The sequence below is a fragment of the Phoxinus phoxinus genome, assembly GCF_949152265.1.
Source record: "Phoxinus phoxinus genome assembly, chromosome: 22".
Lineage (NCBI taxonomy): Eukaryota > Metazoa > Chordata > Actinopteri > Cypriniformes > Leuciscidae > Phoxinus > Phoxinus phoxinus.
The window spans coordinates 5721672-5747103 of record NC_136897.1 but is presented as its reverse complement, the minus strand read 5'-3'; the positions used below and the strand labels follow the sequence as shown (position 1 = coordinate 5747103).

Genomic DNA, 25432 nt, shown 5'->3' with positions numbered 1-25432 from the left:
ACGGTAGTGTTTTGGTTATAATAAAAGATAAGCAGAAGTCAAAAATTTTAATTTTGTAGTGCAGATATTGTTTATATAAAGGTGCAGAAAGCATCCACTTCAAAATACATCTGAATAAATTAATAGTATTTTTGATAGATATGATTAAGAATTGCCATTTCAGGGCCAATAGTGACATCAACAAGTGGTCTGTTTTATGCGAGTTAAAAATAACATTGGCTAAGAAAATGGTTTGAATTTTGAGCCGGTTTGTCCAAATAAGCACTCCTTATACCTTTATATAGTGCACATTTTGAGGGGAAAGCAAATTTATAATGATGTACGAAATGATAGTGGACATAATGCACTGCAAAAACGAGTGTCCAACCAATGAGCATGCAACGGCTAGTTAATACCCGTCATGCACTGTCAGGTTCACACATCTCGCTAGAAGTCGCCGTCCAAAACAGAATCATAAGGCATTGTCACATTGACCATTGTTCTGTACGTTTTTGAGGATGAAATCCAGTGAATCAGGGATTTCACAAAAGCTTGAAAGATTTTTCCATGTAATTTTCGAATTGGGTTTATTTGGTCATGTGAATTTGCTGCGTTGACTATGCGACGATATCAGATATAGAGCAAGAAACTTTTTGAATCTTTATTATTATTATTATTTTTTAATTAAGCAAGTTTGACATAACTATGGTTGTCCTTTGTCATGGTGGCCATCCTGTTGAGATCACACGACCAGCTAAATTATTGCATTTTTTCGTTGGGGAATAAGTTAATCATAGTTATTAAACAGCTCCAAGATATTGCTATAATTTCCACTGTCTATGTGTAACCCCTCCACCCGGGTCCTACTCGCCCCGCTCTGTGCGGCATGAGAGTCAGGCGTTCTAACAAGGAGGCTAAAGACTGCAGCCTCTAGCGTCTGTCGCTAGAGCGCCTATTGAGATCAGAGGAGTGAGGTTTACTCGCACAGCGACTACTAGCTGGCCTCCATTACACTCACCCCCCTAAACCTCACTCCCATCCGGGTCACGGCACCAATGTAACCCCTCCACCCGGGTCCTACTCGCCCCGCTCTGTGTGGGCCTCGAACCCGGGTCTCCGGCATGAGAGTCAGCCGTTCTAACAAGGAGGCTAAAGACTGCAACGACCTCCATTACATATGCCTTTACATAATCAAAATGTGTAGGCCTACTTGTAGTACTGTTTAGGGTCTTGTTTTGGACAGGACCTCAGTGCACCTTTGTCTAAAAATAACCAATATGGCTTTTCAAATTTAGCAGAGGCTCAAGGAATGTGTGGATTTCTTGTTTGTATTTAAAATGGTAAAAATATTTTGGCAAAGCCTCCGAAAGACCTTAACATGGAACTCTACACAGAGATATGCTGCCAACCCACCTGTAAGTGCGGAGCTTCATTCAACCATCTGTGCGAGAGCGTTCAGCTGTTTTTGAGAAAGGTTGTAAGGTCATTTGCTCATTTTAAAAGGCACATTCAAGCATTAATCTGTTTTTTTTATTTTTATGTAAGTATAAATAATTACCAATACTATAATTAACAAAGCAGCATGTTACATCCAGATGCCTTGCCTTTTCCTTTGTGTATCTCACAGGTTCTTGGTGTGAACACATTTAATTAGTCATTATTATAATAACACATAAACGCAAGCGTGCCCACATGCACGCACACGCACGCATGTCTGACTCCATTACTGTCAGTGCACCCGGGAGAGATTGGCAGTCAGCATTAAACCGGTGATGAAATCTTTCATTACTGCCTTATTGATGTAGCTGTACTTGTGGGATCTTATTTGCTACCAAACCTCTCCTGCAAACAAACTTAATGAGACGACGTTTCAACACTTGCTTTTCTTCTGATAGCATTTCAAAACACGGGAACTCCCTCTAGCCCTCTGTCTGGATGCATCTGCTACCTGAATAAACTCTAGTTATCGGCAAGCTAAATTGACAGCTGAAGCCCACTGCTTGCTGTGTATGTTTGGGAGCTGTTTTTCCTCTCGTTCCAGGTAGATGAAACGCAGTGTGCCAAAGGCCATGTTTGGATGGAAAATGGAATCAAACGTGTATGTTTTTCACCTTGAGGTGTTTTCTGTGTGGTAAATCATTGGTTATTCATCACGATTAATTTTATGCTGTGCCACACTCCATCAGCAGTCCGCTAGAAGTTCATTCATCACTGCCATAGTCTTGCAATGCAACCAGCCTTGTTATTACAGTGCTATTACATTGTAATAAGACGTTAATAAGTGTTGTTTCATTGCACACACTCTTGTCCTTAAGGCGAGACACGGCAGGCAAAAACATCGTGTTTTTTTTCACTGGTCAATTTTGAGATTTTGGCCTATTTTTCTCCATTCTGTTAACTGATGGAGTTTTGGTTCCTTGCCGCTGTTGCCTTGCCTTCTGTTGGCTTGCTTAGTTGGGGACATTTAATATTCAACAATATTATAGATCTGCCTTAAAGGTGGACGATGATGAAATAGTTTTTTGTATTTTTTTTCATGTTATCACTGTGAAGCTGCTTTGATACAATCTGTATTGTAAAAAGCGCTATATAAATAAAGGTGACTTGACTTGACTTGACAATAACATGTCTTCTTTCAGACGTGTGGTGAAAAAAAGTCTAAAATACTAATTTATGTCTTTATTTTACTACACTTTGTCTATTTGCGTCTGTAGATTTTTCCGAAATTTAACAAAAGTTGCCGTTCTAAATCATCCCGCTGCTCCGCGATCTCTCTCTGCTTTAAAGGAGAACTCCGGTGCAAAATGAACCTTTGGTCTAATTACACATTGTTACCTAGTCAACCGTTATCTGAGATTTGTTTTCATGATTATCAAATGTAAATAGTTTTATCTCTAAAAACAGTTTAGCCTATAACGCTAGTATAACGCTAGTATATGGGGCGTAGAGTAATGACAAATAAAAATCGCTTGTTAATACCACTAACAAGGCTCAAAATAGCCCCACACTAACACGGTAGCATAATGAGGGTCCCTACCTTCAAACCGAAGCATTGAGAACTTTGACAGTGTCCAAACAGTTTAATAAGAAGATATTTTATACATACAGTCAACTTCACGTATACAAGCAGAATCCATCTTGGAAAAACAGTCTCTATCAATCGATCTACGAACCACCGATCCAAATGCGCTGAACTGTGTAGAATCTCATATGGTCCAGCGCATTTGGATCGGTGGTTCGTAGATCGATTGATAGAGACTGTTTTTCCAAGATGGATTCTGCCATATACTAGCGTTATACTAGCGTTATAGGCTAAACTGTTTTTAGAGATAAAACTATTTACATTCGATAATCATGAAAACAAATCTCAGATAACGGTTGACTAGGTAACAATGTGTAATTAGACCAAAGGTTCATTTTGCACCGGAGTTCTCCTTTAATCTCACACACGTCTGGAAAGCGCTCTCTCTCCTGTACAATGCTGTCGGATCCAAATATGGTCCTTTTTATCAGCAACCAATCGTGAAAGTACAATGGTCATTTAACTCTAAAAGCGAAATCTCATTGGCTGATGTCAATTTCTGACAACGTGATTGGTTCAGATGCATCACGTGACGTGCTCTGACATTTACATGTGTGTTTTTGACTGTTTTTCTGTTCAGTTAAAGGCCATAAATGCTGTGTTTATAAGCTTTGATGTGATTTAGGTGGTTTGTATTGTTGTTGCTAATGATTTGATAAGATATTGTGTCAATAAATAGTTTTTTCCACTAAAAAAAGTATGATTTTTTACATTACAAATCTTTAAATGCCTTTTTCTCAAAATGAGTTTTTTGTCATTCTCCAGTGACACATCTCAGCCTATGTAGCACCGATGTACACCAAACTTTCCAGTTACACTTAGCAGTATTCTGAAGATATGTTCAGAGGGATTTGTTAATAAATCATTCCTGGCCTAATTTATGTGACATTTTAATAATAAAAAATATGGCAAAAATCGATTTTTTAAAGGCTATGGACAGTATATTTTGATTTCCTAGGTAATGAAAGCATATATCCTGAAATCCCTCTGAACATCTTTCATCTTGTGTGTAATCACAATGAAAAAAGAATTTTGCACCTGGCTTTATCATATGTTCAGATCTACCTACCGGAAATATTGTGCATATTTAATGAGATAATGCCTAATTTGCATAATTAAACATACAAATTTCAAAAACTTGTAATACATTTTTTTTTATGAACTTGTGTAAGTAATCAACTGAGGAAGTTTCATGGTGAAATCTATTATTTAAAAATGTTACCCTATTCACCTGTAGTGTCTCGCCTTAACAGAGAGAGAACAGAAAGTCTTAAAGTGTGTATGTCAGGTTAATTTTTTTTTTAGATATATTAAATAAGGTTTAGATGTCTGAGTGAAAATGTAATTATCATTAAAATTATTACTGTAACTGCCCTACAATAAGCTTTATAGCCATTTCTGTCAAGATCATATTTTTAAAACGCAGCTGAGCGGTGACGTCATATGAGGGAGACGTGCCAACAAAGTTCTATTCAAGTATGGAGAGTTTTGAGTCTGAGGAGATGCAAAATCCCCCTCAAACCTATACGATGGCCCACAGCCATACAATTTTGAGCCTCCCAGGCGGGAGACAGATGAGGAGCCAAACAGAAATCAAATAATTCATATCGAAGAAACATAAATATCTGGTGTGAAGAAGAACCAGTGGAGAGTTGGTCAGGTGTCTGGTATAGGCGTAACGGTATGAATTTGTATTGAACCGAAACGGTACGGGTGTCATGGTTCAGTGCATTAATATACACGGAGAATACACAGTATAAAAATAAATTAAACTCGCGTGCAAATTAATTAATGCAGAACTACTGTTAGATACGCGGGTTATTTAGGGACACCTAATCTGTAGATCCGCCTTAGCTCTGAAGCTCCGTGGCTATAATGAACAGGCTGCGATCGATGTCGATATTGCAATGCTGGAATATGTTGGTTGGTGTGTGTGTGTGAGTGTGTGAGGGAGAGGGAGAGAGAGGGGCGCGGGCGCGATCGACTGCTTTACTACAGTAGCATACACCGTAGGCACCGCATCAGCTGCCAGTCTCACTCGGGTTTTAAATCCCATTTTATAACTCATGAGATCTCCAACCGCGTAGTCCTTCTCAGTGAAATGGGCGCTGCAAATGACCGAAGTCTTGGACACCGAAGCAGCACTGAAGTCGGCGCGTTTGGTCCGAACAAAGTTGACCCAGGCACGGAACACAGTGGACTCTGTGACCGGTTTTAACGGTGTTTTTGCACCCAGCACAAACGCAGTAATTCACCATCGTGAAAATACGCCTGCGTATACTAACGACCTAACTTAAATAACTAACTAAATAACTAAATAAATGTCCTAATCACTAATTCTCTCGCTCTATCACTCGTGCAATCATCAACACAGCTCAGCGAGCTGGGGAGACGTCTCCCTCATATGACGTCAAGCGATTCGTTTGGAATGAGGAGCAGTTTTAAGGGAGGACTGAAAATAACGAACTTTTTCATCTTATATTCTGCCTTTATGAATCAAAAAACATACAAAACAATACATCAACTTGTCAAACGTGTTTTTCCCCTCACTATTTTGTGTTAATCAAAATAAAAAATTTAACCTGACATACACACTTTAAACAAGCTAAATGTGAAAGAGAAGCTGTGATTATGTCTCAAAAAGTGATGTCCTGATGTAAAAGGTATACTGTATATGGGCAGTTGTCACGGGAATGTTGCAGACTTGAACATATTAAACTAATTAGCACTATTTCATCCAAATCGAGTGTAGCTGTGATACTGACACAAGTCACTTTCAAACCAAGCTGTTGGTCAATGCGACAAATCTTTTGAACCCATTGTGAAATCTGTGTGAGGAAATATTTTGCTCTCAAGCAACAAACGTTAAATGTGACCACACTTTCTTAACAGACTATAAAAAATGCCACAGATAAACACTGCACACTCAAATTTGAGACCCAGCCAGAGAGTTAGCACATAACATACTAGCTGAGCCACTACAGTATGTGCTCGATACACATCCCGATAAAGACGAGAGATTGCTCTGTTTGTACACTGAGCCACACAAGATTAATCTGTTGTATCACTAACATCACCCAAGGATATGAATGCACAATGCCAAAAGAAATCTCAGAAAGCCTTTGATTGTTGGGCTTCGATGAGACATTCTTTTCATCTCCAATGAGAAGTATTCAACTGAGTTTATTCAATTTAGGGCTCAATGCTTGGTGGACTGAATCCTATAGTTGTTTATAGTCTGGTAAATAGAGAGGACAGCTCAGCCCTGGGCGGCATATCGTTGCTTTTGTGTTCAAATTGCAGATGGGTCTCGCATGGATATAGCCTAAGGTCTGCTTTTGATATATGCTTGATGTCATCACACTAAACTCATCTCCTTGAGCTCTGGAAAGATGAGAACATGCTCTTTTGAATTTTATGTATCATACCGTACATATGTCATATGTTTTTCCATTTTCAATTATTGTTAACAACTGTATAATTAAGTTTGTAATTTCAAACTGAAATGATACTTGCTGTACATTTCAGTAGAAATAAAAGGTTGCTGTAGAGAAAGCACCCAGTGCTTGAACAGCATTCACACTCGTTTTGTGCTCATCAGGTCATTAGTGGATTGGAACGTATGCATTAAAGACCTTGACTCTGTGTTGTATTCCGATGGAGGATATACTGTTTACTATATGCGTTTCATACTGTCACAGGGATTTCAGCGGCTTTGCCGTTATGAACACCTGAGCTCAATTCCACAGGGGGGAAGTGGTCGATATGTCTTTACAGGCCACTGTGTAAAACAAGGAGGTGTTGAGATGCAGTCAACCTTTTGTTTTAAGGGGTCATGACATGTTGGGGCTGCAAGCAGTGCTCTGACATATAAAAAGCTTTAGGACATTTACAGACAGAAGAAAGGCTGAATTTGTAAGTGATATGTGTACCTGCATATTTTGATTCAAACGAAAACAATTGAGATAAAAAAAAAATGAATTGAAATGATGAATGCAATATGATTGTGATGTGTTTAACGCACAATATAATCAATATTCAAATTCAATGGAGAAAACTAAATTACATGAAATAGCAATTGCCATTTGTTCTGATAAGTGCCGCATATGTCAAAAAATAAATGTTTGAGCTGAATTTCATTGGGTGAATCTTACATTGTGGCTGTGTGTTTGAATTAGTTTAGGGATTATTGTGTCTGCCGGTAAATGATGTATCAGTAGCGGCGAGCAGGCTTCTGGATTTCACCGATTACACGCTGGAGCAGCAATCTGTGCAGTCAAGGTTACAGATAAGGATTAAACACGTAACGGGCGCAATAACGCCGCGTGGAATGCAGGCCGAGCGCACGCCCAGCGAATCATGCGTGACCGCCACTGCTGCGAGCAGAGTCACAAGCACGTTTGATGGAAATGTTGATATCAGATCACAGCGGAGAGCCGCTTCTCGCACGCTTCAATCCACGCACATGTGCTTTCCCGTACCTGACGTGGAACAAAATGCCAAATGCGTGTTGTTAAGGACACGGGAGATGCACATTAATTAGGTCATTGCAAACTGCGGCACGCTAATTGCAGCATTGTGATTCTTAATTGCGGAATTGTTGGAATCTGTTTAGGAGGCTAATGCCCGAGACAGCTGGTATGCACACATTTTCCCTTTCCCTTTTTTTTTCCTTCTTCATTTTCATCCTTTTTTTTTTGAATTCGTCCTCTGGGATAGCGTCCAAACGCACAGTATGAGTCCTTTTCGCCATGTTTTCCTAAATTATATGTGTTGTGTTTGTGTGTGTGTGTGTTTAGAGAGAAAGAATATTCAATTTTCTGTGTACGCCTGTAAATAATTCTGCATGCATGCATGTGTGTGTGTGTGTGGGGTCATTTTGAGTGCACCTACGCCTGTGTGTGTATCTGTGAGGTTATTTTAACCCCATTTTAATAATTCATGCACACACAAAAACCCAACTCCCTGTGGTTATTACATATAATTACATTTATAAGGAAAATCATGGCAATGAATTATTTTGTTCCGTTTTTTTCTCCTTGTGTTACAGTAAATGCAGAACTGATTTGACATTTGTTTCGCTTGGTAAAAAAAAGAAGACAAATTAGGTGTTTACAAGCTGTTAAAAGCAATAGTTCACCTAAAAATGACAATTCTGTCATCATCCATAGAAGAAAGAAAATTGAATGTGTTTCGAATGACGTGAGGGTGAGTAAATGATGACACAATTGTCTTTTTTTTTCCAGTTGAACTGTTCTTTTATTTCTACCTGGGATGGTTAATGCGACTGCACTAATATATTTTTAGCTGATCAATGCCAACTGAAATTCCCTGGAGAAGTTGCCTAAATTTAGCAAGAGGCCGCTGATCTTGGTCGATACTTGTTTGTTATGGTGGGCGTTAAAAAGCCCTCCCAGTGCGACAAGATGCCTCCTTTTTTTGCTTTATAGATTGTTCTTTGTTTGAACTCTCGCTTTATCAGATATCCGTTTTATCATTGACATCTCCCATTGAGACTGTTTTAAAATAGCTCTCCATCAATTTGTTTACTTCAAGTCTTGCTATATGAGATGCCTTTCATCTAGACCGAAATGAGAGAAGAAATGTCATAGAATTCCTAATTGATGCAGAATGTTGTCTCAAACAATTAAAAGAGTAGACAAAAACTTTATTTAACATGATGTAGGATTAGCATATTACTTTTCTAGGGTAACCTTAACTATTGGGCTAATGACATTGCGTGAGCTTAGAATTATAAGGTTCTATCTCCGTTTAGGGTAGTTCTGAGATATTGAGCATCAAAGTTTTTACATTCCATCTGGCAAAACTGAGATGGAAAATTTTTATTTTATTAATAACTACTAACAAAAGTAGTAGTTATTAACAGTGTGTTACAAAAATAACAAAACATTTTAGTTAGTTTATTAATTATTATGTATATTTTATATTAATTTAATGAATGCATATTTATCTATTATATGTTACTGATATATATATTTTAAACTGCTTCACTACTTATTTGGAAAAATGCCAAATCAGAGTCATGTGGTGTGACCAACACACAGAAACATGCAAAAAACAACAACAACAACAACAACAACTGGAAATGATATAGTGAGGATCCCTGCAGACCCTCATGACTATGTCAAGGTCTTCAATAAAATATTAGATCATTTGATGTTTTTATGACATTTTCAGGTTGTAAAATGTCATTTGGTGCAACCAAACAACTTAATGATTACCTTGGAAAATATATAATTTGTGTTCAAAGTGTAAGTGAAATATTACTATAAAGGCCTACTGACATTTAACTGGAACTTCTCTTGAAAATGATGTAAAGTTTTTCAAAACCTTATGAAATCAACATGACTACAAAGAGTACATTTTAAAGAGCCTGCCAAATGTGTTTTACAATAAATGTTTAAAAATGTTTTTCCTTTTCTTCATTGTGGACACTTTTGTTTGTCATTGACTGTGAAACTCTGTCTTTCAGAAATTGCTGATCCGCTATGGCTACGTTACGCTTTGGGCAGCACATCATAAAGTCCTCTGCTGTGTTTTTGAAGACGGAGTTGTCCTTCGCACTTGTCAACCGAAAGCCGGTCGTGCCTGGCCGTATCCTTTCCAGGTTTACCATAGTGACTGGGGTATTACACTGAGGTGAAGCAAGGTAGGGTTTTCTGTCTGCCTGTCGTCTCTGTTTACTGTGGTATATTGTGTACTCATAAGAGCAGTTCTGTTTGGTCTGACCTTCGCATTAGGCCATATCAACAGATGTTTGTGATACAACCTTTCAGAACAGGTCATCTTTGGGAAGAAAGCTTTTGTACTGGCTAAAAGTTTTTCAATTTACTGGTATATTTTGAACTGTAATGAACTTAGGCTCTTTTGCAGTGGGTAGTTCTAGGAACTAGCCACTAGGGTGGTTCCCCGAGAACTAACGGGTTCCCTTAGGAACATTTTCCTGGTTGTATTTGCACCGCTAGTAGGAACTCTGAAGTGACATAAGCTGCGCTTGTTGTTGTGACTTTTATTTTGACGGCGCTGAGAACGCCAGAGCTTAAGCACACAGCACTCGCATTCTCCGTGTTCATTAGTTTGCGATCTGTCTAACAGTCCTGTCTAATACCTTATTAGATAGAACTGTTATACATAGAAAGTAGACAGTAATGAATCGTTATTAGCGTTTGCCGTTTGGTTGATGTTGCTAGCTGAGCAGAAATACATAATCATGTTTTGCTTGGTCCCCTCAAAGTTGCTTTGTTATTTCTCCTTAGCGTAAAGGTTAAGAGTCCCGTCTATCACTGTTTTCCATGTTTGTAGAGTTAGTTTGTGGAGTAAATAGATAGGCTATAATCTGTGTGTTTTTAAATGGCGGGTGCTGGTGTTCCGTGTGCGTTCGGCCAATCAGTGAACACTAACTTCACTGGTAGTTCCTATAGTGCTGGTTTAGACCCTACTCTGAAGTAGGAGCTAAATTAGTTCCTCCAAAAGGAGTTCCCAGAGCTAAAATCGTTCCTAGTTCCTGCAGTGCGAACACGCCAAAATCTACTTCCGCCAATAGTTCTAGGAACTATGAAAAGGTTCCTCCGGTGCGAAAGCCCCTTAATATGAAGCTGAATTCCTGCAGTTTCCAGCACAGGCTCATTGGAAAAACATACCTCTGGCAACATTTTTGTAAAATGCAAAATACGCACCAATACTTGCATATCACTGCAGTTTATAACATAAATGAACACTAGAGGCAGCAAAACGGCAAGCACTTTTAATTGTTTTCACACACAATTACACACAGCTCCATATGGACGGCTTTTCTAGCTCAGCTGGTACAGAATTGTACTTGTGATGCGGAGAGCTCGGGTACAAATCCTGTGAAAGACGAGTCACGATAAAAGAACTCGAAGAGAAGAGTTCAAAAACAAGCTAAAATGCCGTGATTGCGTTTTTATGTCACATTTGCTTTTGTTAACACTATCGGGTAGGTTTAGGGTATAGTGTAGGTGTACGTTATTTTAAAACATAAAGGAGCATTAAGCTTTTAGCAGCACATCGGACATTTAAATTCAGAACTGCGGTGATGCGTACAAACTCCAGCATAATAAAACGATGCCATATTCACGTTCATCTGTACCGTAAAAAACTAAACATGCCTTTAGCACGTACAGTATATATATATATATTAGGGCTGGAAATCGATTAAAATAATTTACTAATTAATTGCACAATTTGCTGTAATTAATTGCATTTCCCCCAAGCTTGTAATCATCAATATTTAAACGTAGAATCACCTAATTAAATTAAACAACACAGAAAAAAAAGGAACATAAAATAGCCCTATATTCACATAATATTAAACATCAATATATTATTCTTCATTCAGTTCTATGCAACATACTCAGATTGAACAGATTTGTTTTGGGGACTAATTATCAAAATAAAGTATAGTCCTACAATTATTACCAGATCATGTTATCCCGCGACCCGCGTTTCAATAGTGCTTTCTCCATGTTGGCATGTAGCGTTCACATTAGCAGATAATGCTAACCCATGAGAACGACTAACAAACAGAGAATATTTGTTTTTGTTTTGAAATAGATAATTTTATAGCAGAGACTTAAAAGTTTATAAAGGTATAGCCTATTGCTTATGCCTGTGTGACTAGTATTCGCTGAGTTTTGTTTGAGTTTAGAGACGTTCACGGAGATGGAGAGGCAGAAAGCATACCCTGTTTATTTTCTTTATTTTACAAATGCACAATGTTTTGTTTCGATTGTAAGTGGACACAAAAAGGTCGACATTTTACAGTTTATTTTTTCATATTTCTTAAGTCTGTATGACCATAAATGACGGAGTATTTTAAGTCTATTTTGCTGCTATGTGAGAAAATCCAGCAAAACACGCCGGCGCGTTTGTCGACCCCAGAGGGGTAACTTTAGCCTAATTGGAAGGAACATAAATTGTGATTAAAATATATATGCTCACTCACATCAAGACTCTGCTAAGGTGGTGGAATCCATGCAGGATGAGTTTGGCAATGCGTCGCTTTTCAGCGCAAGCTGTTTGGAGAAGCCCATTTCCACCTCCATTGCGTTGAAGCAATTTATCTTTAATTTATTTATTTAAAATGTATTTAAATGCTAATATAAGCTAACCTGGGCATTTTGTATACTCGCAAATCCAACTCCTGACTCGCTACAGTGGTTTTGAAGGAACAAGATGTTTTTATACCTTGGCCCATGCCAAGGGGCGTGGTGAGCTGGTGCCTGCTTACGTCAGATGACACCACAACTTCCAATAAGAAAAATCAACTGCAGTAGCCACCGTTCAACCTGAAGAGGGCAGCACGTTTATACACCATATATTGTAGAATTAAAACAATGTATACACAAAATTCAAAAAATTTACTCTAATCAATGAACAGCACTAATAAAGCCCCAGTCTTACAGATCATTAATTGAAAAAAGTGTTTTTAGGTTTTGGTTACCCTTTAAATGTCCAGTGATTGTGAACGGCGCTAAAATATTGTTACAGAAGCAGACTCAGGAGAGAACTATATATATAGTTATGAAATATAATAATATATACACATATTATACAAAAACTTTTGTTAGATGCGATTAATCGATTTGACATCTCAAATATATTTTTACGCACGCACGCACACACGCACGCACACACGCACACACACAGTTATGTAAGATAAAAAAAATCCAATTAATCATACCCCCAATAATGTATTTGTACTTTCATGTATTTGCATAAAATTAAATTAAGAATATACTGACTTCTAAAGCCACTTTTTTTGCAATATCCATTCAATGATGGATAATGTAATGTCTTTGAATTACTACATTTGGCAGATATTTCTAAATGGAGCTAATTGTAGTAAATTAATTGGCATATTATGTAGTTCATTTGATGATTTTGTTTTATTCAGTTGAAAGCCTAAATTGATCATTTTGATATTCCAGTTTTGTGCGCCTCTTTAAATCGTGCGGACAGGATTTGTACTGTTTTCAGAAGCTGACTCCGATGCATGCAACATGAAAAGTAAAACGCCTTGAATCATCATCAGATGCTCCTTAATACATTCTCCTCTTTTTAGCTTTTCTTCAAAAAGAAAGCGGATACTTTTTTTTGTCTATTAATCTTAGTGCTCAACGTGCAAATGCAAACCGTGCATATATTTGCATGATTTCCATTGCTGATTTGTTTGAATAATGTCCTTATTCTCTTTTCGAACAGCAATAAGTCCTTGGCTTTGCGGCAAAAGATCTTCAAGTGCTGCTCTGTCTTACATAAGCCGCTATGTTTAGATTAACTTTTGATGGAAAGCCATTTTTCACAGCATTATAGGCCACTGCAGCACAAACCTAAAATCCAGCAAGAAGCAGCAGTGTTTGGAGGGCATAAGCAATACATTAGCATTATTTAATTGTTACTCTCGCAGTCCAAGCGGCGTGAAACATTATGGTACTGCCAGGAAATAAAAGTCACATGAGAGCTAAAGGGAAAAGCTGCTATTGTGTAGAAAAGAGGCATATAGAGTGAAGTTCCCCTAATGTTTCATCAGAATTGCAACAATAGTATGTTTAACAATGGAATTTGAAATGTATTTCTTCATTATTAACATTCCTGTGTAACCAAATTTAGTGCTACACTTAATATTTTGTAAGTGACAAGTGTGTTCCAGGTTAAACAAGTTCAGTTCAATCAACAGCATTGGGTAAAAAATATCCCAAATCAGATTAAAAAAAATATTTCTAAAACTATTTTTTTTTGTAATAGGCTATCTATTTTATGCTTTTTTAATTTAACACAATAATGACTTTTAATGATCTTGTGGGAGTAATTTCTCAGCCAAAGTTGATGTGTGATTAATCTGCACACCATGTAATTAATTAGATTAAAAATTTGAATCGCTTGACAGCCCTGTATTTTATTTGATTATTTTGAGCAAGAATCAAGGGTTCATTGATCTTATGTTTTTTGGACAGTTGTTCTGAAATACAGTGGTGGCCAAAATGAATAATAGAACTAGTTTCTATTTTCCAAGAGAGCAATGACCCTAAACATTCTTCAAACTATTGCCGGAACTTCCTGCGACCGAAGGAATCTGCTAGAACATTGAAAATTATGAACTGGTCCCCTCAAATCCAGACCTCAACCACATCGAGAACATTTGGGGCGTTTTGGAAAATAAACTGGACAGATCTATTGTGCATTCAAAGGAAAGCCTTTGGCTTCAGTTGCAGAAGGCATGGGATAACATTAATGTTCTCAGGAAAATATATAGACACTATGCCAGAGAGATGTGCTGTAATTGTTCCAAAAGGTGGACGTACCAAATATTAAAGTTAAAAGTGAATAAAAACAGTACGACTCACTTCATCTGAGATCTGTTGTGCTCAGAGCAACCATCTGCATGTTTCATGAACATTATGAAATTATATCATGTATTGGAGGCAAAAAAGTTCAATATTTTCAGATCTGGTGTTCTTATCATTTTGGCTACCACTGTACAGTATGTTCATCCGACCAAATTTCAAATTGGCATTTAACCTCGTCTTTGCTCCAGGTTTAATCCTTGATTCATTTGAGAGGCATTAGCAGAGCAAACACAGCTGCTTTCCATGCAACACACGTAATAACCCATCATAGACTGTGATACGGCCTGCTTTCCAACCACAAGACGTCCGCTCCAGAGTTGGTTTCCAGAAGACCAGCGTTGTTCGACGTTCAAACTATCTCAAACTGATATTTTTGGTGCGGATCCGAGTGCAATCGCCATGTTCATATAGACCTTATGCGCCAGAGAAACTTTGAACTTCTGTTTTTAGTTCTGTATATTTCTATGGCATCACTGCAAAGAATAATTATTTGGTGAGGTGGATTTACTTAGTTTAGACTAGAGTTATCATGATCATTGTTGTTTAAAGCGGATGTCATAACAAATGTCAGTAGACTGGGGAGATTTTAAAATGAGTGGTGCATTCATAAATCCGAAAGATCTTACCGTCATGCTGTGGGAATACCAACCGGAAGACAGAACACAATGAGGCTACATAAAGTCTATATGCCTAAACAAACCGGACTAAGGGAGAATACACTGCAGGTTCCAGAACAAACGCTCCACACGAGCCGATGTGTCCATTTAAGGCGAGACACAGCAGGCAAAAACATAGGTTTTTTTTCACTGGTCAATTTTGAGATTTTGGCCTATTTGTCTTCAATATCATGTCTTCTTTCAGACTTGTGGTGAAAAAAAGTCCAAAATACACATTTAGGTCTTTATTTTACTACAGTTTGTCTATTTGCGTCTGTAGATTTCTCTGAAATTCAACAAAAGTTGGCGTTCTAAATCAACACGCTGCTCCGCGATCTCTCTCTGCTTCCTTTTAATCACGCACATCGTTGGAAAGCTCTCTCTCTTTTTTACAATGCTGTCGGATCCAAATATGGTCATTTCCTTTTAATCAGTAACCAATCGCGAAAGTAAAATGGGCATTTAACCCTAAAAGCGAAATCTCATTGGCTGATGTCAATTTATGACAACCTGATTCGTTCAGATGCATCACGTGACGCGCTCTGACATTCAGATGTGTGTTTTTGACTGTTTTTCTGCTCAGTTGAAGGCCATAAATGCTGTGTTTATAAGTTGTTATGTTATTTAGGTGGTTTGTATTGTTGTTGCTAATGATTTGATAAGATATTGTGTCAGTAAATAGTTGTTTCCACTAAAAAAGTATGATTTTTTACATTACAAATCTTTAAATGCCTTTTTCTCAAAATTAGTTTTTTTGTCATTCTCCAGTGACACATCTCAGCCTATGTAGCACCGATGTACACCAAACTTTCCAGTTATACACTTAGCAGTATTCTGAAGATATGTTCAGAGGGATTTGTTAATAAATCATTCCTAGCCTGATTTATGTGACATTTTAATCAAAAAAATATGTCGAAAATCGATTTTTTAAGGCTATGGACAGTATATTTTGATTTCCTAGGTAATGAAAGCATATATCCTGAAATCTCTCTGGACATCTTTTTGCATCTTGTGTGTAATCAAAATGAAAAAATAATTTTGCACCTGGCTTTATCATATGTTCAGATCTATCCTGTGAAAATATATGCAAAATTGCGCATATTTAATGAGATAATGCATATTTTGTATAATTAAACATACAAATTTCAAAAACTTGTAATACATTTTTTTTATGAACTTGTGTAAGTAATCAACTGAGGAAGTTTCATGGTGATATCTATTATTTTAAAATTGTACCCTATTTACCTGTAGTGTCTCGCCTTAAGTGTCATATCACTGTTTGGTAGTTTTACTCTTAAAAACTGTAAACTCTTAAAATCTGTGCTTCCCCATTCTTAAACATCAGCAGCTGATATGATATGATAATTTGCTACACTGTACCATAGGCATACTGGGTGAACGTGTTTTCACCAAGTACCACATGTTCCTGGATCAACATCTTTCCAATCAACCAATCAGATTTGATGGACAAGTTCACAGATTGTCAAGTTTAGGCTTAGAACCAGGGTGAGGTGCTTCTACATCAGTGTTATTCACCTATCATTATCATTACCCTCTTTTTTGGGGAATAAGTTATGGGTAGGGTTGGGTTTCGGGGTAGGGATGGGATATCAACAAAATATGTTGATCCAGGAACATGTCTTACTTGGCAAAATCACGGTGTTGAGCTGATTATATTGACCAGTTCTAACTTTGAGCCCTTGCTATAATATATATTTATCAACATATATTTATATTATTATGATAATATATTTTATGTATTTATTTATTTGTTTGTTCATTTATCATTTTGTTTATTGTTGACCCCTTTGATTCTCTGTTCACGTGTAGATTGATATGATCATTCTTGAGTCATGGTGAATATGTTGCAGAAGTGAGTCTGTGCTGTGTTCTTGGCTCTCTACACCTTTCGGTGGGCTTAGCAGGTTTTGTCTCGTATCAAAGCTGTTCACTTTGTACATGTATCAGTTCAGAAGAGCTTGGAGAGGTAGACAGCGCTTGGCAAAGATCTTAAAGCTCCCCGGCAGCTCTTGAACATCAGTGTGACACCTGAAACACAGAGTTCTTTGTGTGGGGAGCGGGTCCCTGGGGCAACGCTGGGAAATCCCGGAGGCTTTAGCTGGTGTGATTTAAGTTAGTCCACATCCCAACACATAACCACATGAAAGCTAGTCTGTCAGGCTCTCCTCCTCCACACACACTTATCTTCTGTTTCGAAACTTTTTTTTCAACAATATTCCTGTCTTGTTTTATCACAAGTATGGTTTGATATGGCGGCGGGGGGCATGTGATGTTCTTTCTGTAGTCCGATGACAATTTCCATTGCATATCATTGACAAATCACAGAAAATCATTATCGCTCTCAGACGTATCTGCTTGTGAAGTCGGCTACAGCAAATAGAAGGGGGAATTGAACTACTGGTCACTTTACATGTCAATCAGAATTCTTGGCCAGAATATGTCTGGTTGTGCGGTGTTGAAGTCTGACATAAAAAAATATCATTAATTAATTAAAAATCTTTTTTTTTTTATGTCAGACTTCAACACCTGGCTCAACCAATCTTCCATTAGCTTTTTAATAGTGTTTATTTAAGCTCTTGGCAGATGCTGGAACCTCTGGGTACATTAACATGATAAATAGACACTTATTGTCAATGGAATCAAACTTGACTACAATTTAGAAGCTCCGCTCACGAGCACCAGCATGAGTTATGTGTGGAAGGAGGGGTTTAGGGAGACGGAAATTGTTTTCAGACTGTTTGAGAAATGAGGTGATGTGCAATGTATATTATGAAAAAATGATGGTGTTTTTGACCTTGGATGCATGCAAATCTATTGTAGGAGACTCCAATACAAAATGAGAAACATTTAAAATGATAGCATAATGGGGTCACTTTAAGACCTTGACATCTGCTGGCATTGTGGGCTATTCTGTTTGTCGTGGATTTTACTGATTTTTACTAAACCTTGTCAAGGTTTAGGATCTCACATTGAGTTCTTACAGTACACACAGGCAAATCTAGAACTGCACTGATTAAGGGTGCTTTCACACTAGTAGTTTGGTTCGGAACGGGGCACGGTTCGCATGAAAAATCACTAATGCGAACGCTGTCATGCGGAGCCGGGTGCGCACTGGGGTCCCGAACCCGAGACTTCCTGGAGGAGGTGGTCTGAGTTCGGTTGCTCCCGAACCGTGCCGCGGTTCGCGTGAATGTGAAAGCAACTTGTTTGCGATTGTTAGCGCTTGTTCAGGAAGTAAAGTGACCTGCGCATGCGTTTTACATTTACATTTATGCATTTGGCAGACGCTTTTATCCAAAGCGACTTACATTGCATTTCAAGGTACACATTTACATTCTTATCAGTTCTTGCGTTCCCTGGGAAACGAACCCATGACCTTGGCGTTGCAAGCACCAACGCTCCACTGTTTGAGATACAGGAAAGCAGTTTAGCTGATTATTCTGTATTTAATTAAATAAAACGATCGCCGGGAACAATCGCGCTCGGGCTCGGACCGTAACAAACGAGCCCAGTGTAAAAGCCCCCTTAGTTCTTCTACATTCTTCTAATGTGAAAATGAAAATGTAAATTGAAAATGTATTACTGCAAACGGATCATGATGTCTGAAACGGGCGTACTTTTTCAATCCTTCATTGTTATGTGACTCACGACTAGACTGATTTAAATTCATCAGATGTGAATCAGATCAATGAATAATATTTTTGTGGATATAAATATATTTGGACAAATATTTTGAAATATTGCAATTTAAAGGTACCGTGTCTGTTTTAATACTGTCTTTTTAAAAATGTCATTTATTTCTGTAATGGCAAAGTAGATTATTTCAGCATTCAATTTTCTAGTCTAACCCCAGACTTTTGAGTGGGTAGTGTATGTATGAATATTGATTTTGATACCCATCATTGTTGGATACTGAGCGATAATTCCAACAAAAGCAATTAGCTTCATAATTTCATTTCAAAGTTAAAATGATTGCGAAAGCGACTCTAAAACGAATAAACCACTAACAGTCATCAAATCAATTGCTTAATGAACTATAAGCCAGGCAAGTTGGACTTAATGGGCTTGCTGACACACTGGTGTATTTCACTTTTAATCAAAGGTAAAGATCCCTCTCTAGGTAATTCGCTGATTGCAGTTTTGTTGATCTTATAAAGCATTTATTTATTTATTTATTTTTACTCATTCCCTGTATTGTCACTCATTATGTTTATATTATGCTAATATTGCCTTGTCCCAGTTGATGTCTCACTGGAAAAACAGTGCTCTATCCCTCATTATCCGGCACACTCAATCTCGTCACCTGCCAAATAATGTTGCTTTATGTAAATATTTGCTGAACATGTGAACATAAACATCAACGCAAATTGTATTAGTATGATAATGACAATTTTGCCAGCTCAGCAAAAATCCGTTGTCAGCTCTGCATGACTGTGTGGGTTTATGGGGGTGATGATGTAGTGTAGGTGGAAATGGGGTAAGCTGTGTCACTCCCTTCATCTACACTTCTGTACATAATATTTGTCATGTGACACTATATTTACACCTCATATATACAGGCACATATGACTGTAGAAGGCGTTTGTACAGAATGTTTTTCTCCACACATTTTTTAAAAATATATTGCTGGCAAATAGAATTAAAAAAATTAAAAGAAATGTAAAACTTGTATAGGTTATTGTTTTTATTATTATTAACGTTGTAAAAAAATTGTTATACAAATATAAGAAGCATTTTTACAAAAGTAGCAGTTTTTTTTTACTAAATAAATATTTGTATTTTTTTTATTTTAAAAAGCATTTAAATGCAAGTTAACTGAAAAAAAGTTGCCTTTAACATAATTTTAAAACACTTTTTTTCATATAATTTTGTAAACATAAAAAAAAATATATATTTATCCAATAAGAATTTTTGTCAAAGCAGAATTATCCAGGATTATTGTTGTTATTATATATATATATATATATATATATATATATATATATATATATATATATATATATATATATATATATATATATAAATAATTGCAAAAGAAAGCATTTTTGCAAGGGTTGCCGTGATACCCTAGCATGTATTTCCAGAGATGAGCATTATTCTGCTGAGAGGTTAATGTGATTTACTATAAAACATGATATCGGTTTCACTACATCTTACCTGTGCCTTTTCTAGACCTTCTTGCCTAAATCTATTTCATTTTCCTGGAACACACACACCGATCCATTAGACAAATGGCTGCATCTCTTACAGAGAGCGTCTGTACATTGAAAGATGCTATCAGCGCTGATAAAGCGGCCCATCTTCTCAGAGCTGCTGTAAAATATTAATTATTCTAAACAAGAGTTTGCTCACTGGCAGATGTGAAGGTCCAACTCGCATCTAATGGCGTTTCGTATCATACATTTCACCGCAGGTTCGCAAACCACATTATTGGAATAAAATGAGCCGGGCTATGAATTGTGAGAAACTTTATGAAGCAGAACACTCACAAGTCACATCAGTTGATTAATCGTCTCTCGACTGAATGAATTAGGCTGCACAATACTCTCAAGATGATGAGATGATGCCAACAGATCCGCTAATCCTATTAAAATTCATAATTAGCAATATTCTTCCTAGTTTCCCAAGGTAGTAAATGAAAGAGATAACGAATAAAATAAATAGAAGATTTGAAAGTGATGCTAGAACAATACATGGCATTATCATCGAATCTGCAGACTCCTGCTGAGGGATTAAGGCTTTATTGAAATGCTCCTTGGTCTACAGCTGGAGCCTGTAGGGGTCCGGGGACCGCTCGAGTCAATCATGTGCTTTTGTTTCCTTTGTGTTTATAAGAGATCGACCCCAAACGTGCACGCGGGGCATCAGAGACGAGCAGTGACGTCGTCTTTCTCCCCTCTTGACATGCAGTGAAGATCCTCGCATAAGATTTGATTTCTTTTCTCACCTTGTTCTGTTGATGCATACTCCATCTGTTCCACTTCCTGCCTGGCGGGACGGTTGCCTTCAGCTCGGTTAGAAATGCATGCTTCTCTCATGCCACTTTCGGAGTGTTATTTCGCATGTTTTCTATAGCTTTCAGTAAGTGCTGTTGTTTTGACCATCTTATTGCCATATATCCTTTTATGAGAACTTTAGTCTTCTACTGAATTAAAAAAATATATATTATTGTTATTTGTCTATGTTTTGTTAAATTAACTAAATAGTTTTGTACCAAAAATAAATGCAATTGTGGTTGCCAGAACTGTGCTGTAAATATGGGGACAATAATATATTCAAGTTTAAAATGGCAAATATAGTATTAATGTATATACTTCCTTATTTTGTACTTAAAAATACAGTATATGAACCATAATTAATATGCAGTACATGCACGTACATAGTGATTTATACAATTTAGTATTGAAAACATACTATTATTTAATTGTATTTATTTTATTTTATTTTGTGTGTTTTATATATATATATATATATATATATATATATATATATATATATATATATATATATATATATATATATATAATAGTATTATTATTATTATTATTACAATATTTTACTTTAAATTAAAATTTCATGTAAAGTTATGGTAACACTTTAAACTAAGGTTTACAATATGTTAACATTACTTAATTTATTAATTAAATATTGAATTATTAATCATGAACTAACAATCAGTAACGTTTTGTTTTTACAGCTTTTTATTAATTTACCTAAAGTTTATTTTTAAATATGATCTTTTTTTTTTTATTCACGGTCATCATCATGTATTAAAATTAAAATGTTATTTCAGGTTTACTGCCATTCAAAACCTTGGGGTCGGTAAACTTTCGATGTCGGTATAGGATTTCGTCTGTAATGTTTTTATGAAAGTAGTCTTTTCTGCTCACCAAGGCTGCATTTATTTATATATATATTAAAAAAACATTAATATAGTAACAGTAAAAATGTATATTTGAAAATGTCATTTATTCCTGTGATGCAAAGCTGAATTTGCATCCAGTCTTCAGTGTCACATGATCCTTCAGCAATCATTCTAATATGCTGATTTGCTGCTCAAGAAACATTTATTATAAATGATTGCAAACAGCAAACATGAAAAAGAACAGCATTTGTTTGAAATCGAAATCTTTTGTTACATTAAACTTTTGATCAGTTGAATGCTTCCATTTCTTTAAAAAAAATCGTACTTACCCCAAACCATTGAACAATAGAAATGAACATTAACCAAGATAAATACAAAAAAAAAGGTTTTTTTTTTCATTATTTTCCCCGTAATAGTTATTGCCTTAATGTTATTGTATAAGTTTCAAAAAGTAATAATTTTCCAATTTTTCTCTGTATGTGGTAAGATAATATAGATTTAAAAATCTAATATTTCGTACACTGCTTCAGTGCTGTTGATCAAGTTCTGCTTTTAAAGTAAGATTTGCCAGAGCATGGTGTGTGTGTGTGTGTGTGTGTGTGTGTGCGAATGTTTAACTAACTCCTATGTGCGCCACCTACATGTACCCCTCCTCCAATCACCTCTGATGGATCGCTCGACTTCTGCTCTGAATAACTCTCCTTCTCACCCTCTTAAGCATCTGTGTGTTGGTGTAGCTTTGCATGCCGTACGGGCCCCTGATCAAACTCTCCGGCCGTCCGCTCTGATGACGGGCCGGTATTAGACAGACCCTCGGGCTGGATCCGCTCCACTCGTTTTGCTTCAACCAGATGCTTGTCTGCTGCATGGATCGCTGTGCTTCTGCTCCGGCAACCAGGGAGGGAAACCAGGTCATTGCGTATTCAGAGCCGAGGAATCGACCTTTTCATCTTTTAGTGTTTATGTCCAAGGAAGACTCCACAGCAAGTGGGAGGCCGGTGCTGGAAGGAAACCCCGGCGGACCTCGGCACGACCCACTCACAGGATGCCGTCGGGGGGGAAGGGCAGTCGAGGCCATGGCTGCTGGAGATGTAGAAAGCAAAGTGAAATGGAGATATTCCAAGCAGATCCGTCCCACGGTGTCAAGGTTGCTTGTCCTTTTTCATCCATTTCATTCCATGATATGTAAAACGTCTTTTTCTAACACAGTTATCAGTGGTGTTCGCTAAGGCAAGTATTGCTCACACTTACTGTATTGGTTTCCACACTTGTCCGTTTGTTCTACATACACAAATGAATCCTCAAACCATGTGGTTCTTTGAGGACAGGTGTGCTACTACATTTCTTAGTGGTCAAATTTGTTATATTTTGGACAATAAAAGTGGACCAAAAAGACTAAATATAGAGAATAAAGGATGGACTCCAGCCGTATGGGGACAGAATATCAGAAAAAAAATACTTGGGCCAGAAAGCAACCACTTAGTGTTCAGACTGCAGGCAAAAGTGGGCCAAATCCAATTTTCTTGGGGTCAAGTGACCAGCTCAGACTTCTTCAGAAGTAGTGTGAACACTCAAATCTTGGCCAGATCTGATTTTTTCAAATCAGATTCAGACCACTTCCATATGTGGTCCTGAATCAGACCCAGGTCAGATTTTTTTTTAATGCGACCGCAGTGTGAACAACCAAGGCAAATTTAATATGACTTTTACGTCAATCTACATTGACATTTGTCACAAATTATGCGCCGGCGAGTTAGCCCTAGACACAGACAATAAAATTAAAAACTTGACTAGGCCTACAAAATGGAAAACAGAACAGTGATGGAGCAAGTCAATGGAGGGAGAGTGAGGTGTTAGACCTACAGTAATTAGTATATGGGGAGATACTTCAATTCAAGGAAAACTAGAAGGATCATACCGTAACCGCTCCGTTTAAAAAAAAAAAACAGCATCTCTGTGAAGCTATTCACATCACATTCCCACCACTCCTGGCTTCGTCTCCGCATCCACACAGACCTCTGTAGTGAATGTGCAGCCATAACCCAGCAAAAGGCCAAAATAGCCAATTTTGCTCTCTTTCTCTTCATTCTTCTCCTCCTCAGTTCCTGCTCATTAATGTTACAGCTGCCATTACACAAACATTCTGAAATAAAAGCGAAAATGCTTACTTCCTCCATAAACTCCCCAACTTTAGTGCAACAGCGTGTTGCGTCCGATGTCATTGTTATTGTTCTTTTGCGCATGCGGGTCAGAAACCACAAACAGTTCACACTGGAATCTGATATAGGCCACATTTTAAAAGGTAATGTGAACAGTCGAACAAAAAATTAGATCTGAGCAAAAAATCCAAATTGAGCATTAAGACTTGCGGTGTGAACGGGGTTCTTAGGTCCCATCCACACTACTGCGTTTTCGTGTAGAAACGGAGACCTTTTGCTACGTTTGCACCTACAAGGGAAAAAACGAAGACCTAAAACGGAGAAGTTTAGAAACCGTTTTATTTTTATTTTTAGAAAACGCTAGTTTTGCGTTTTGAATCTCCGGAGGGCGTTTTAGTGAATACGGTCAAAACGGAGGACTTTAGAAACGATGACGCAGAGGCCCACGCTCGGCTCTATGATTGGGTGTCATCAGTCATGGCGTATCCTTCCCTGATTCGTCAGCCACCCATCACATGACCCGTCCCCGGGAAGAAAACGTACAAAAACAGCCTGGACTACGTAACGTTAGTGACTGCAACATGGATAACGAATTACAAGCGTTACTGACGTTGATGTCTTTGCTAGCAGCTGTTGTGCAAGTCAATTCTGCATTTTAAAATGCTACAACTGCCTACATGCGCCTATTTACACCGGCACGCACATGCCCAGTGTTGGTGAATGGTCACGTGATCCGCGTTTTCAGTCGTTTTAATGTGGACGGAGATCAATTCTAATACGCAGCTAAAACTCTGGTGTGGACGGAGATCGTATTCGTTTTAATAACTAAAACGCAGTAGTGTGGATGAGGCCTTAGTTCAGACTGCAGGCAAATGTGGCCCAGATCTGATTTATTTGCTCACATGTGACTCAGACAGAGTCATGTTTTTCTCATGACAGTGTGAACAGCACAAACCACATGAAATCTGATCTTTTTGATTCTGATTTGGGCAACTTCCATATGTGATCTGATGTTTTGCAATGCAACCTCAGTCTGAACAGTCATATCGGAATTCATGACTTTTACGTCACTCTACTGTAGATCGATATTCGTCACAATTCTGTACTCACGGGAGCCACTTTATCAAGATCGTTGCGAATGGTATAGTGATGTGTTAGAACTCAGTATTACAGTAGCCGCGTTTCCACTGTCGGGCCAGAGCCGGGCTTGCTAGTGCGTGCCAGGGCCAGTCGCGTTTCCACTTTCACTTCCGGGGCTTGACCGGGGCTTACTCGGGGCC

The 25432-nt window shown here is 37.6% G+C and overlaps 1 protein-coding gene across 2 annotated transcripts in view; it reads left to right on the top strand.

The window, feature by feature from the left end:
* fhit (fragile histidine triad diadenosine triphosphatase) overlaps window positions 1-25432 on the top strand; it is a 336035-nt gene that overhangs the window by 90358 nt on the left and 220245 nt on the right. For both annotated transcript variants that reach the window (XM_079597960.1, XM_079597961.1), the window contains exon 3: window positions 9555-9676. In XM_079597960.1, coding sequence (XP_079454086.1) covers window positions 9571-9676 — 106 coding nt within the window. In that variant the 5' untranslated portion in view covers window positions 9555-9570. The remainder of the gene's footprint in view (window positions 1-9554; window positions 9677-25432) is intronic.